General features: G+C 46.1%; 1 protein-coding gene across 1 annotated transcript in view; it reads left to right on the top strand.

The window, feature by feature from the left end:
- Nucleotides 1–214: 214 nt before the first annotated feature.
- LOC135378260 (hemicentin-2-like) overlaps nucleotides 215–16,271 on the top strand; it is a 470,289-nt gene continuing 454,232 nt past the window's right edge. The window contains exon 1 of the mRNA XM_064611239.1: nucleotides 215–448. Coding sequence (XP_064467309.1) covers nucleotides 331–448 — 118 coding nt within the window. The 5' untranslated portion in view covers nucleotides 215–330. The remainder of the gene's footprint in view (nucleotides 449–16,271) is intronic.

The following is a 16,271-nucleotide window of genomic DNA, read 5'->3' as shown; positions in this document are numbered from 1 at the left end:
TGTACGTATATGTAGCAACAACGCAAATTCGCGCTACAGCCGTTCCGCAACAGGTAGAAATTCCCGCAAGGGAAACCACCCGAGGAGTTAGCAGACAACATCCCGTTGCACGTTCTCCACTAGGCCCCGAGGCGGCGCTGCAGCCGTGGTCGCTGTCCGCTCTCCACCTGAGAACGCGCGTTCCCTGTTCATATCTTGGCTCAGTCGCGTTGGTTCCCAGCTGCAGAGGTACGCGTTGGGAGGAAACTGCATCTGTGTGGCTGTTGCTCGCACTGTTTGTGCGTCCAAGGCGTTGTGGTACTACTTGCACACCTGGTGACTCTCGCCTGAATGTTGTATGGTTTGTTGACAGCTTGGATACCCATGAGTGCATCGTTGTCCGCGTGTTTTGCGCTGCTTTGGCTCAGTCTCCCATCACTTGCAACAGCGTCCGTTCATGCCAGAAAAGGTAGGGCTACCTAAACGTGGTGTAATTCATTAACTGTGCTTGGTGACGAAAATATCATGGCGTGGATGTGTTTAACGGGTTCCAAATGCGGAAAGTGACAGGCATTCCGCAGTTGGGCCGAGACACAGACGTTCCATTTGTCCCGATGTCAAAGTTTCTGACGGGACTCCCGCATGACGGGGTACATAGATGAGCACAGATGCACGCAGTGATTTATCCAGACCCCCCTAGACCCCCCAAATGCTCAGTGACACCCCCGTAACTTTTTCACCTGTGTACCCCCTACAGGGGGTGCCCTTGCGATATGAGCTTTAGACATATGTCGGTAATGATGTGTTAAGCTGTAATGACATAACTATAATAGTGACCCCCCCCCATTTTTCTCACACCCCTCCATGCTTGGGATTCTGGATAAACCACTGGATGCACGGCTGGCAGCTATGTCTTACAGCTGTATAGAGTGACACAGTAACATGATGAATAGAACATAGAGGCTGTCGGTACATGAAAACGTCACGTATATCAGCCAAAACGGAATTATCTGATTCCATCTTGGCTGAAATATTTTGAAGACGTTACTACGACGGGCATGAAATAGTTGATGAGTGGTGCGCGGGTATAGCTATCCGTAAGAGGCATGTCATCCAGTGGCACCATTTGCGAACCCGCGGACTGTTTAGTACCTTCCGTGCTACGACAAAGTGAACAACAGGTATGTTACTGTCGACACTTATAGGGATATTTCGAAAATTAGCGACTTGTGTCTTCGGGTATAGTCTGTGTTTCCTTCTGAACTAAGTTTCGACGTAAGCTGACGTTCACACGTTTCACGGCAACTTTCGCGGCGGATTTCTTACTTCCGTGTAAGTCAACATTTTTAGTGGCATTGAGCAATAAATAAAGCAAAGTAAAAGTAAAAATAAAGTAAAGTGAAAATTTCAAAACCGCGTAAATTGTCCAGCGTTGTCTTCGCCTCACCTGTTAAAGCAGGATTCCAACACTGCCGTCTGTTGGTTCTCTTCTGTAGTCTGTGAAAGCTTTCTTCCTCAGGTACTGGATAGAGCACAAAATAAGAAATTACACCGCGTTCATTGAATAAATGTGTATCTCTAACAAAGGAAGCGATTTATTATGCGCTATAAGATATGTTCGGAGAGATAAAAAGCACATTAGAGTGGAAGAACTGTTGCCATGACACTGCTGGTATACTCGGCAGTGCGCCGTATACATTATATTTGTACCTTATATTTGCCATTAAAGTAGGCCATTTAGAAGGTTAATGAGTTAAGGTAAGTTATCAAATAATTTCAGAAGCGATACATGTTCTTACCCGCATTACACAACAGCGGACTACCGCATTGTTTAGGCAACACCACGCCCAAGGTGCGCAAAACTTTAGGTAACACCACGGCCGCTTCTTGTGGTGTCACTTCGTCAGGTTGCATAGTTTCCAGGTACTTGGTCGTCGCGCCGTCTAAGCGATATGCCTCCAGTTTATCACCATCGACAACAGGAGGCCGTTACGCACCATTAAATCGTGACGTACAACACATACACTGTCGCACCTGCTCACCCGCTCGAGTTTTCCCACCTCGACTTGATATGCTCCTTAGGGAATGCAGAAAATGAGGCAACAAATATTCGTGAGTCAGACAGCAACGTTAATCAATTAACAAGAAGTATCTGAAGAAACAACCATTATGGACCGTCGGCGCCTGATTCGACTCATCGCACTTCGGAAGGAAGTTAGCAAGGAACACTATAACAACAATAGCAAATATACATATTATGAAACACAAATACGAAAATCATTACGGAGCACACGTGCGTATAGTTACTCGACTGAAGTGCGAAAGGCGCGTTGAAAGTATTTTGAACAAAAAATGTCAAACGGTAAAAGTAAGATCCTGCACCGCCCCACCAACAGATGGTAAGAAATCGGACGAAATTCGCTCGATGGAGGAAGCTTTATTTTCACATCTCGTTGTCGCATGTTGTTTCGCTATAATGCTGCGAAGCAACAAACACTGGCAAGGCGAACGCGCTGCTGGCGCTGAAAGCCCACATTTCGTGTAGCTCAAATTGCGTGCTCCGTTATATCTCATTCCTCCTGTTTGCTGCAAGGAACGAGTGTTTCGATCAGATGTCACGCACGATAGTCCTTTCAAAGAGAGAAGAAACGGAGTGCGCCAATGTGATAATAGTAATCCACCTTTCCCATGCGATAATACGATTTTGACAGCACGGAACTGCACCCTTGTGTTGCTTCCTGAGGACGGATGATTTTGCCCCAAAATGACCACTCGTTAGCCCCTAGGTACACAATCGCATTCCCAGTTTTTCTTGTCCTTCACTGCTCTTGTTTTCGGTCGTCTCCGCAAAGTTAAGTGACATAATCTGCCGCGTCTGTTTATTTCTCCTAGTTTACTCGCACACAATCAGCATAAAACAAGTTAATATTTTTCGCAAGCAGGCAGTATCTCGTGTTCAGATTCGCGCTTAGCTCCGTGTAAGGCGATATGTTGTAGAAATTGCGTGGCAATGTATAGCGCTCCAGCATCAATCGTAGTGTAGTTTAATTATCGGGTTGTACTGCACTCTTAAAAATGAGGGGGGGGGGCGAAATAGCTTGCCGTTGTTGGCTACGCACGAGTGGGCATCGTCACTACTACAGCAAAAAAAAAAAAAAAAAAAAAGGAGAGAAAGGGGGAAGAGGAGAGTTGAAGGGTGAGGTATAGGCAGGATGAACTGTACTGATGAGACGGAAGTGCACTGTGGATGAAAGGTGCACTAGAGGGGTCTTCACACGAGGCCCGTTTCTTGGAGGAAACGCACACGGTTAAAGATGAGCTTCACCGCATAGCACGCTCCTAGCCAGCCACCATCCCGAATGACATCGTTCTCGCCCCGACTTGTTGAAAACGGAACTCGTACGCCTTTTTTGTACAAATTATGCAGTGCATAATTACTACATAAAATGGCGTACGCCTCCCGTTTTCAACAAATCAGGAGCGAGAACGATGTTATTCGGGATGGTGGTTGGCTGGGAGCGCGTTATGCGGTGAAGTTGATTTTTAAGAGTGTGGGTTTTCGGTGCCATTCTCATAGCTCAGTTCTACTGCACTGATCTGAAAGAATTTGATGCCTTCTAATCTCAACGGGAACTACACGGGTAATCCTTGTGCAGCGCTACCGAAGCTATCCAACCTGTAAAGCTGGCTCCTCCTCATTGGATGTGACGATGCTGCGAAGTACGCTTTACAGACGTCTCGCAACACGACTCCACCACATAACGCGCTGAAGGCCACCCATCGCGCAGAATGATACCGTTATCATCCCTACTTTGTGGAAAGCACGGGGCGTACACCTTTTTGTGAGAAATACTATTATTGCGTGTCACAAGAAGGGGTACGCCTCCCGTTTTCGACAAATCATGGGAGGGAACGATGCTATTTGGGAATGACTGATGGCTGGGAGCGTGTTATGCAGTGAAGTTCTGTTTTCAGAGTGTAGATACACCGCAGAGATAAGACGCACGAAAGGAAACGCGCTGATCGCGAAGAAGTTTTGAGGTGTGTCTATTTATACTCTTAACATAACAGCCGTTACCTATGTTTAAAAAAAAGAAAAAAAAAACAAATTGCGGCATTGATAGGCTTATTACGGTGGCCGTTACCCATTCAACGTGAAGAAGGGTAGGAGGAGGAAAACTTGAAGCCGTTCTTTATCCACTCTACCGAATAGAGTCTGAAAATTGTGTGAAGCTAGGTTTCTCGGCTGAGGGCCTTGCTCTGTGAAGAAAACGGATAGCCTATTTTCCCGCTGTCACGTTTGGCAGCCCGTTACTCTAGCCACAAACTGACACGCAGCAACCCAAGATCGGAGGTCGAAGGAACTTCCCTTTCAAAGTTCACTTCCTCTACTTGCTTTTCACGTCTTAGATCAATTCAGCGGACCTAGGCGATAAGGTACTTCCCTGCTCATGGAGTGTCTGCTCTTCGAGAGGGTTGTTTAACCAACTGTGAGTGCGAACATTTATATAATGCGTTTCACAATTATCAACAAAGATCTCAATAAAGTTGGCTTGCGACGGAGGAACACGAGGTAGCTGCCTCGAACGACATGTTTTACCACTGACAATGTATGCCATAAACGCGAGAGTCCAGACATTGTTGTCTCCGCCCATTTCTTGCATGTGCCAAATAGATGCGTAAAACAGTTCGAAGATGAAAAAAAAAAAAAAAAAAAAAAGAAAAAAAAACTTCGATACAATGATGGGGAATATTGGCGTAAGAAATACCGTACATTTGGTACGAGTCGTTTCGTTAGAGGTGCTGTAAGCCCTTTCCTTTTGACGGTCAATCAATCATAATCATGTCGAAAATGCTTTAGGACCGTATGGTGTATGGTGTAGAAACGTAGTGGTGTAGAAACGTAGAAACGTGGTGTAGACCGTATGGTGTATGGATGTATGGTGTAGAAAATGGGGATGGTCGGTCGAGCGAGTATGAATGAAAAAAAAAAAAAAAAAGGAGAAATGAAAAAAGAGCGAGCGAGAGAGAAATTTCTGTGAACGCATTTGCATTGCCCCAAATATCCTTCCAGTTGGTAATGAGGCAGCTGTAATTGAAATTGTGACAGTCTTTGAAAGTCACGCTAACAGTTCGATATGTTGCGTGGTACACTCTAAAACCCTGGGGGGAGGGGGGGTCGAGTAGCTTGCCGCTGTTGCTTGCCGAAGTAGCTGCCGCAAAAAAAAAAAGGGGGGGGGAGAAGAGAAGTGGGAGAGGGGGAGAGAAAAACAGAACTTCACGGCATAGCACGCTCTGCGCCAACCATTGCCACGAACGATAGGGTTACGGCTTCTGATTCGAAGAGAGACGGGGCGTACACCTTTCTGTGTCAAATTGGAGTTACGATAATGACACAAATAAGCGTAGGGGAATCAAATCATGCGGGGAAATACTTTGCGCAGAGCGTGCTATGAGGTGTGCGGTTTTAGAGTTTAACCACGTGTGAACGATTGAGTGAACAGTCTTACGGACAATCGCGAACGTTTTCTTTTCCGCCGTAGGGCTAGCGAAGTTTGCACAGCGCCATTTCGGGCCCAAGCGGCCACGGATCCAACAATAGTTTCATCAGCCTGTTCTTCATGGTGTGCGCCAAGGAAGGCTACAAAACCTGTAGGAAACCCACAGTAAAAGCGGTGCATCTTGCTATGTGCGAACAACTCGAGACCATGTATTTGAAAGTGCCGCGTCGTCTGTTAAACTACCGTGGGTTGCATATTTTGGGGCGCTGTCGTCGCTGCTCACACGCGCCACCTGGCCGGCAGAAACAGGTCTATACAACCGCGAGAACTTGATTTGGCATTTTGATTTTGACCTTATTCGCTGGGCGAATGCAAGGTCACTTAGATATAGGAACAACACCTACAATTCTTTTTCTCGTTTCTGTATAGCAAATACACTACCTCCGGAACCGGTTCGTGCCTAAACGAAATTTTGTTAAACGTAGCACATAAGGATGGGTAAAGAATAATTTTGGAAAACACCCTCTTGACGCCTCCGTTTTGATGCTATATGGAAGCCTATGTTTTTCATGCTCAATAGAGCTAAGGCGTAAAGAGAGAGAGAGAACAATTACAAGACAACATTTTTCTAAACAATCTGACAAAATACACGTGCTGGTAGTATAATCGAATTTCGGTTCGACTGACATCTGGACGTATTTTGCATACCGTGTACCCCAAGGGATATGATTCCCTATCTAACTGCGGTCCCTGCGATTTAACTATACTGCTAGAACAACACCGCTGTCGTTATCATGGCTCAGGTAAGAACGCTACTCGCAGGGGTACCTTAAAAAAAAAAAACATTCTAGGCATTATACAATCCTCATCTATATAATCAATTTCCACAGAGGCACACACAAAGCCCGCATGCGGAAAACCTCCCTATCGGGGGCGTGATTGGGCGCGCGCACAGCGCTTAACGATTCGCGGCGCGTACGTTCTTTCAAGTTTTCCTCCGTGCTTACCTACTGGAGCGTTAAGAAACGCTGTGTGTATAATCGGTACACGCTACTCGAGTGTGGTGCACGGTTAATTATTAGCGTAAGTCCCGTTGGGAGCGCCTGAGTAGTATTAACACTCTATAGTAGTAACCACGGAGTAGTAACTCATTCTCGATAGCGGCAGACCTACGAGGAGTCTAATTGAAATATCATACAGCTGCGTGTTCCCAGGCCTTCTGAGACGGTTTTCAATATTCCCATCTACGGAGGAACGGCATATTGGGCTTACTTGTTTACACAGGGTTGCAACACCGTTTCGGGATTAAACTTCGCCCCATCGGGCTTTCCGGATAAGGTAATACAAGAAGAAAAAAAAAAAAACACGTGTCACACGTTGTAATACGATACATAGCTCTCATTTGGTACTTCCCGGCGATGTGAGGGCCCGCCCGTGTCCACGAATAGCGAGAAGTAAGTTTTGATGATGACGCGGGGAAATTTTCCGCTCCAGAAGCAGAACACTGAAGGAAACTGGAAAAGAAGAATGTGATTTTGCGGCACTTGCACCCTAGTCAGACGGCAAACTTAAGGCCGTTAGAGCAACGGCCGTAACTTCATCGGTAGCCCAACCATAATTTCGAATGGCATCGTTATCTGCCCTGCTTTGTTGAAAACGGGAGCCGTGCGCCTTTTCTGTGTGACAGTTATGCAGTTCATAATTGTCACAAAAAGGCGTACGCCTCCTGTTTCCAACAAATCAGGGCAGATAACGATGTCGTTCGAAATGATGGTTGGGCTGCCGGTGGAGTTACGGCCGTTCCGCTAACGGCCTTAAGTTTGCCGTCTGACTAGGGTATTAGTCTCGTACATGACAAAATGCTACTCCGCCACAAAATTCATCTCGAGATGGAAAAGTAGTCCCCCTACAATAATGACCCGCTCACCCAGATTTTAGTTATCGGATTGTTCCGTTGTCCTAATAGAAGCCAGTGACATGGAACGTTACCATTACCCTTCGGTGCTCGTTATCTGAAAGCCCTAGTCCGGTCCTAATTGTGTCCTAATCCCGTGCTAGCTTGACCCAGGTATCCGAACACAGCAAGTAAAGAGGATGATTGCTGAAGTACAGTCATTAGCACTATACCGTTTCTTACCTTGGCCAAGGCATTACGTGTGAGGAAAAAAAAGGAACATATACAAATGGGTGATACGCAATATGTGAGTTCATTGGTTGTGGGAAATTGGGCACACTATATAGTGACTCGTGGCATCAGAAACACACGGAAGGCGGCAGTCACAGTAAACGACCATTTCGCTCCCTTGAAGAAAGATGTCCGAAAAACGCGAGAGATGATCGTGTGCAACGACAATGAGAGGGAGAGACCGGAAGCGCATCTCTTGTTCGCTTACAGCGGGGGCCTCAAACTTTAATCGAGTTGCGGGCCACATTGACCTTAGACTCTGTCTGGATGGCCACACAAAAAATAAATAACCGTAGTTACAATAATGTCTACTAAGAAAAGGGAGCAGTGTACTTGTTGAGTGGGGCAGTGTGTACACAGTTCATTACTGATAAACTCCACACACCAGGAGGAACGAGCAAGTAGCCTTCCCAAGTGGGGGATTGAAAAAAATGAACATTGCATTCGAAGACCAGATTTCTGTAGCTGTTAAGTTGTTGAGGTTCACAAGCAAAGCATGGCGCTCACATACGGACGTGTTGCCTAACATGTACAGGAGCAGCAGTATACTGCGCCAGGCAAGGGCAAAAATAATGCTTGAAAATCTGCTTTCATTCCTAATATTTCATTAAACTTCTTCAGAGGCAAGCTTCCTTCTGTTCGGTGGTCAAAGGCCCTTGGGACGTAGAATAGCTGACTGCGGGCCGCATGCTACGTGTTGTAACACCCGTGGTCTACAGCGTCGCTCTGTTAGTGCGCTGTAACTTGTAAGCAGTCGCTATTTCCGGACGGTGCGAGTACCTACGTCGGTGTTTTTAGCATGTGTTCTCAGTGTTGTACTTAGCGGTGCTACCAATGGAGCCGCTACCATATTCGCTACTTTTTTCAGTAGCGGAGTATCGATCCCGCTATATTTTAAATTGGTTGCGGAATAAAGGCCAGTTCCCACATACAGCGATTCGCTTTATAGCGCTAGAAAATAGCCCTCAAAATCTGACGCTGTTTTTCCGCCTGCCGTTCTCACATACAACCGAGCACATAGCGCTATCCTGCTGGGGTCACGGCATATCTCGTTGCGACGTGATGGACCGGTACTACCGTGATTGCTTACTGTCAGCGTCGTGTATCCGCAGCATGAAGGGGGATGACACTTTCGATGATGTGATCGCGATACTAGACTATAGTAACCAAACACCCCTGCATTGGCAGATGAAACTCGTGGCCATTTTCACGTCGTCGTCGTCGTCGCATTCCCGTCTTGCTGCTTCGAGTGATCGGAAGCTAAACAAACCCCAGCTTCCGTGACGTCACGGCTGAAAGAAGCTCACGATTGGTCAACGCAGACTCACCGCTCAATATAGCGCTAAAAAAGTTGACCGGGGCTCTACTTCGACAAGAGCGGTTTTATAGCGGTTCGTAGCAATGCGAGGAGGAAAATGTAGCGCAATTTTCTAGTGCTATGTAGCAAAGCGCTATATGTGGGAACTGGGCTTGAGAATTGTCGCTACAAATGGAGAACGTGCAGCGCCTCTAAACAAAAAGGAAGAAAGACAGAAGAAGCGGGTTGAGTTATGCGATTCTGTCCTAATATCTCTGAATCTATCCATTTGTATTGTCTTGCGGGTACTCGTGTACGTGTTATATATATATTATGTATAGGTCGTCGAATTATGACTCGCTTATTGTTTCACATGACGCATGTAAGCCTGTGGGCAGTGAGCGTTGCGTCCCTTGCCGTGTTTAGCTGCTTTGTGGCGTGAGGGCTGTAAGTCCCGTGTTTATCCGCTTGTGTGTACATTAGCCTCGGGAATCGTTGCGCTCCGTCTGACAAAGCTTGTAAAGCTCTTACGTATGCCTACGTTTGGTAAACCCCTTCTGAAAAGAGAAGAAAGAAGGAAAAGAAATCAACTGTCCTGAAATCAATATTTGAACATCTTTCTTTCGAGAATATCCGATGCATTTGATAGAGCTTGGCACAAGGAAGATCAATCCCGTGACAGTAAGTAGAAGAAGAGGAAGCTTGAGACAGAACTGAGGATGTTTCTAAGAGAAGACTATTCTTGCAGAAGAACAGTCTTAAAAAATACTGCTTTGTATACAAGGTGTGAATGCACAGGCGTAGTGTGAAGTTAATATGGTGTATGCAGGTTGTTTGAAAGAACACTGCCGATAGATACATAGCGCAGCGAGGTGGCTCAACGGCGAAGGTACAGTAGCGGAAAAGCACTTGCGCTACTTTTATTCGATAGCGTTATCGCGTTACGTTCTCAAATTTGTAGCCACGCTAGTATTGCGCTTCTTTTGACCGTAGTGGTGGCTAGTGGTATTCCGTTACTTACGGCGAGTAATTCCATTTTACCGTCGCCATTTGGCGTGCATACCTGTTCTCCCCCGTACCGTTCCGCTCGTTTTGCCCCATGCGAACTGGCGGGTCGAAACATATTGCCCGTGGGGAAAATGTTTTGCTTCTCATCCCCCAATGTAACTATCCGCACCTGACCTTGTTCTGCCAATTGAACAATTTTTGTACCTTCTCGGAGCAAGACTTTGACGCAGCACCTACAATGGAATTCGCCATTAGTTTCCTAATGGCTTTAGCGCTTATTATATTCACAATTTCTGGTTCGCTGAATTTATCAAAATCTACCGATGACTGTCTGTTCGACATTCCGTAATGCAGTCGGCGAATGTGAAGAGCCGTCGGTACCCAACGGAACGGCGAAACTCCAGCGACAACCGCAGCGGAGAAACAAATATAGTATGAATTGACTTGGCGTCGCGTCACATGAGGTTGCTGAATTGTCCTGGACAGTCCTCTGATCTGAATCCAAATAGAAAATTCGTGGCGGAACGTTCGGTACGAGATCTCAAGGAAGCAATCCACAACATAAACGGAGCTAATTCAGGTTCTAATTCGGACCTGGAATCAAATATTTGTGCAGGCTCATGTAGAGAATCTGATTTCGTCTATGCCTACACGATGTGGGGCTGTGATCAAATTCAAGAGTTGGCCAATGGCCAACGAGTGAGTGAGAAAACATTATATGAGTGAGTGGTGTGGAGGCTCTCCCTATTAGTGGAGGCTCCCCAATTCACAAGAAGGAAATGCCAATGTTGTGTAAAGTTAGGATACCTGACCGATGATCAGTAGGGTCCAGGTTCAACCCCTGTCGCTGGCACTCATTGGCTGTAGACGGAATGGCGTAGGTGCAGACTAGCTGGTGGATAAACTCCATGATAGGCAAGCCTGAACAATGGGCGAAGACTTGACGAAGACGTTTGAGCCCGTTGGAGAGACGAGTTGAGACGTGTTGCGTTTTGTTAATGTGTCTTCGCCTATTGCTCAGACTTGCCTATCATGCATTCATTGGCTTTTTCGTGAATTACTTATGGATTAATCACTTGTAGGACGTAGCATTTTGTGGAGCTCTTTTTTTGTTTTGTTCTAGAATAGCTGAGGCAATTGAATCACGGGACGACGAACACAGCGTTTAAGCCTCAACGTCATTCTTTAATCGGGATTAGAAACCATGTTTAATGTGTATATTTGAAACTTTGAGTACGATTTGGTGCACTAGCTAGCTTCCTTCTACCCCAAACAACATCAGGTATCGCTTCAGGAGTAGTAGTAGGATATCGATGGTTGCTGGCTTAACTGCGGCGAAAGGCGAATTTCTGCAGAGGCATATCGGAGATGGTATCGCCGGAGCTTCTTTTGTTCCTGCCTCTACGACTTACGAGCGCCTTTTCGAACGTTGCCGATGGGTCAAAGAGATCTCCGTGCTTTCTCGTTTATTGATGTCGCTTTTCGAGCTAGCAGCTCCTTTTGTAAAAATATTTGTTGTGCCTTCTTGCGCCTTTGATTGAATTAAGAGGTAGTATGCACGTGTCAGTGTGCGAAAAATACGGCAGAATAGTGTCCAGATTAGCGCATGGAAATATTTGATATAGGAGCCAATGTGGCATCGTCGTGGAGTCGGTATTTTCGGGGAAACGAAAGAACTGACCAGCGCGTTTACAATAATATGTCATTTACAAAGCTCTAAGAGCCACTCGCTCAATCATTTGCAGTGTCAACTATAACATCAACTCAATCAATATCAAGTATAACACGAAACTGGAGCCGGACTTAAAATAACCTAAGGAGGGCTTATGCGCGTGCCCATCGTCGTCCATCATGGAGCGCTAGCTATGATATAGACAGGAGGGTATAGATGGACCTGGTCGGTAACTCATTTCGCGTCGATGCAGTATTTGATACGGTTCATGCAAACCACTCGAAACACCTATCGCAAGCTCTGAGCAAATATACCTCTCCGACATTATGCGTCTAGCTATGTATTTTACTCTCATATTCCCGTGTTAAGAGTCCCTAGTGGACTGCTGTATGCTGTATGCACAAGGCTTACCCCCAATCCCCTGCAAAACGAATCTGTGTTATGCTAGCGGCATTCGAAGGGAAGGGAATGTCTTCGCTGTTACCTCTCTGCTCTATAGGAACTGGTAAAAGTATCCCAAACTCTTTTTTCATGTAATTGCACATTTTTTTCGTGTGGGCCACTAATATATCGTCATGTATAAGTAGGATGCCGTATACAACGCATTGAGCACCCAATCACTATTAGAAGATCACAATGATAGCTAACTAAAACCTATTGTTGTCAAAGTTCATATGAGCTGGAGTCCAGTGGGCCGTACGGACAGGCCGAAAAGTCCCCAAGATAAGGACGGACAGTAGCAAACTCGTCAGGACTGGTTGTTCGTTTAACATAACATTCCGTGGAACACCCACAAAAAGTGATGCAGTACACTCTAAGAAAAAAGGGTGTGAAAAGGTGGTATCTTCTATAGTTACCACCTAGGTCGACATAGCGTCTGATAAAGGGTGTAAAAGGGTGGTAAAAGCAATTATCATATATCCAAATTGCTACAAAAAGGCGTACGCCCCCCTCGCTCACCGAATCAGAAGCGGTAACCCTATCATTCATAGGTAGCAGGTGCAACCTTTTAGGCACAACATATGCGACAACTATTACCTCCTAAAAGGTGTAAACTACTCCACCCTTTTTTCTAAGAGTGTACTTGTTATCTGGGCTACGTAACACGCACGTGCACACCTCAGATGGCGGCCGTGAAAGTGTAAGCACGTGAGTGTGGGGGTTGGGTATAGCAGGAAAATTATAGAGATCTGTGGTCCCTCTTCCTTGTCGAGCTCTCCACTTGCGAAAGTTCTCTGGCAATGTTGAAGCCACGGAGGCGGCAGGGAAAGCCTGCCCCGAGAGAGAACGCTTCATTGATCGGGCTTTAGTAGCGTGAAGCAACAGTACAAGGCGACTATGAAGGACGCTGCGCGGTGGCGGTGATTACTTCGTCTGCGCTGCGAGACTCTTATAACATGAGGAGGAAAGGTATTATCGGGTAGGCGATAGATATTGCCGCAGGGTAGATGAGGTGATGTCTGTGTTTAAAAGGATTGTGGAGAACACTCAGTATGTGGTGTAGAAGCGGAAGGAAAGGAATGTGCCGAGAGAGAAAAGAATTCACGCGTGCTCGATTCCAATCTCGCAGTGATGTAACACGGTGAGGAAACGACAAGAAATAAACGATGCCTTGGCGATGACACGGAGGGGTTGCTAGAGCTTTGTCTAGGACACACTGAAGGTCACATTAGGGTTGTGGACTCGATGTATAGTGACTAGATCCGAGGGGCGGTATTCACTATCTATAACATGCATCGGCACTCAAAAGCGCGAAGTAACGAATCACACAACTGTTACCCAATGCATTACATGTGTGGCACCATATGTGTGACTGCCTCCTGTAGTGCACAGCAAAAAGACGGGAACATCAGCACGTGGCTGACCCGTACCTGCACTCTTAAAACGAAGCTTCAGTGCATAGCACGCTGAAGGCCCACCATTGTACAAAGTGATACCTCTATCACTTTTGATTTGTGGAAAGCGCGGGGTGTACGTCTTTTTGTGACAATTAACATTTCTGCATAAGTGTCACAAAAAGGCGTACGCCTCCCGTTTTCAACAAATCAGGGGACAGAACGATGTTACTTGGGCTGATGGTTGGCTAGGGGCGTGCTATGTGGTGAAGTTCATTTTTGCTCCTGCTCCATCCTTCTTCCTTTTTCTTTTTTTTTGTTGTTGCTATAGTCGTGACGACGCCCACTTCTGTGTGTCCAAGAACGCCGAGCCGATCCTGCCATTGCCCTCCCCCCCCCCCCCCCCGCTCATTTTTAAGAGTGTGGGGCATAATCGCGTGCACGTCTAACGAGGGGCGGAGCACTCGTCTAGGAGGGCACGTGCACGGTGCCCTTCGCGGGATACGTGAAGGGCGCATCATACGTCACGCGCAGTGCAATACCCTAGTCAGACGGCAAACCCAAGGCCGCTAGCGGAACGGCGGTTACTTCATCTCTTGTCCAACCATAATTTCGAATGACATCGTTCTCTGCCCTGATTCGTTGAAAATGGGAGGCGTACACATTTTGTGACAATTATGCAGTTCATAATAGCCACAAAAAAGGCGTACGCCTCCTGTTTTCAACAAATCAGGGCAGAGAACGATGTCATTCGAAATGGTGGTTGGACAATAGGTGAAGTAACCGCCGTTCCGCTAACGGCCTTAGGTTTGCCGTCTAACTAGGGTACAAGACGTGTCCATCTTAACGAATAACCCGCCCCTCGTTAGCTCGTTAGATGTGCACGCGATTTAGCCCCCTGATCTGTCCTGACAGGGATTCCCGCCGCTGTCAGATATGTTTACTTTCCCACCAATACCAACTACTAATAAGAAAATGCAAATTTTGTTTAGCAGTGCGTATGCTTTTTATCTTCCAGCATGTTTGCAGAAGCGTAGCACGTTTAGAGACTAGAATTTGATGTGTATTACGACACAAAAACGTAGTCGCATGATTAGCAACAAATTTTAACATGCTCAGTCATTATGTTTGCCTTCATGTGTTCCGATTCATGCGGAGTTTTGACGTACAGCTTGTGACATACTTGTCTGTAATCGACAGCTTGAGGTTTATCCTGCGTGAAACCTATAGGTGTCGCAAGAATGTTTCTTCCAACTAATAGACACGTACTGCGTGCTCCCCAGTACGTGTTTATTAGTATAGTAGGAACAAGCAATCTTGCTACGCCTGGAGATTCCAGGCCGAATACACCGCAAGCCGTCGATTCCATACAAGTATGTAGCAAGCTGTACATAATTAGACATGAACGATGCGTACAAACCACTGTTGTGTGTTAGCGACCGAATGAATTTCATCGTTATTTTTGTGTGTGTGCCACGGTCTGAACCTGTGTAAAATGGGTTCGACGTATTGCCGAAAGTGACTACAGATAAAGCTTTTTTTACCATGCAATACCTGACTAAAAACACAAGAAAATCAAGCAAGCTACACCCTTTCACGCAAGAAAAATAGTTGTAGACCGGCATATACAGACCTTGAAGCTGTCAGACTTGTAATACCAAGTTGGCCACCACCAGTGTCGACCCGCAACACGAACGACGAAGAATTGTTACAGGTATAGCGTCGTCTCGCTGATGGGGCACTCTGCACATACTCGACAAACAAGTGACTCCGCTACGCGTCACTTCTTGAAGACAGGAAGGACGTTTCGCCAAACGCCCCTCAATACCGCTTGTAAAAAGACAGCCCTCTCTGTTGCTCCAGTCCAGCAAATAAAGTCCCTCAGCGGCAAATGATACCCTATAAGATAAACATCAGTCCATTTTAACACTTTGCCTGAACGAAACCCCTACAATCTTTCTCTTGAGCTCAGAGTCCAGGCGAGTGCTGGGGCTGATAAGGCTCCTTTCTCAAGTGGGCTCGTATAATATAAAATAGCGTGCAATGTGCGCAAAATAAAACTCGCTTCTCGAGCACCAGGTCGATTTCCTGAGAAAAATAGGCATCGGAAACGACCCCGTGCGACGTGCAAAAACCGGTCGATGTTAAGTCTGCCACTTAAAATCGGATCAGGGTCCCACGCGTTTTTCTTTTTGGGTCGAATGGTGATGCCCTTTAGCTGCTATCGACCATACTGTTTCCTTGTTTTCTCTCTGCCATGTAGACTACCTTTCTTTTTGCCTCTCGATAGAGTTTAGCCTTTTAAAATTAATGCTCTCTCCGCCTCAGAGCACGACCTTTGCTTCGAGTTTACGAGAACACCTTTTGTTCCAGTTGTTACTGCAATTGAGTACGCGTTATTTAAAAAACAAAACAGAACGCAGGTAACCGGAGTTCTTTCTTTTTTTACAATCTGAAAATGACGCGTTTCGAACTAGATACATCCGTGAAAATTACTGGGACAATGTTGCTCAATTGCAGAAAATATCTTCTAGCAGCATCTGTGGTCACAAAACGTGATCAATGGGTCATAGCGTTGTAGTTATCATTTTCCCGCAAGTAGATTCTATTAAATGGGGCGACGCGCATAATCATTTCTTGAGCTTCCTACCTCTACAACATATGGTGACGAATGTGTGGAACTCCTGAAACGGGATTAGGAGGGAACTCTGTTTTGGGTATTAAATCTGTAATTTGTGTACAGTGAAAATGCGCTATCAACGGAATAAATGCTCCGTTGCATTGGCAAAATTTG

Source organism: Ornithodoros turicata, chromosome 1 (genome assembly GCF_037126465.1).
Source record: "Ornithodoros turicata isolate Travis chromosome 1, ASM3712646v1, whole genome shotgun sequence".
In the NCBI taxonomy this organism is placed as follows: domain Eukaryota; kingdom Metazoa; phylum Arthropoda; class Arachnida; order Ixodida; family Argasidae; genus Ornithodoros; species Ornithodoros turicata.
Note: the sequence above shows the minus strand (reverse complement) of the source record. Positions and strands in the feature narration are given on the sequence as shown.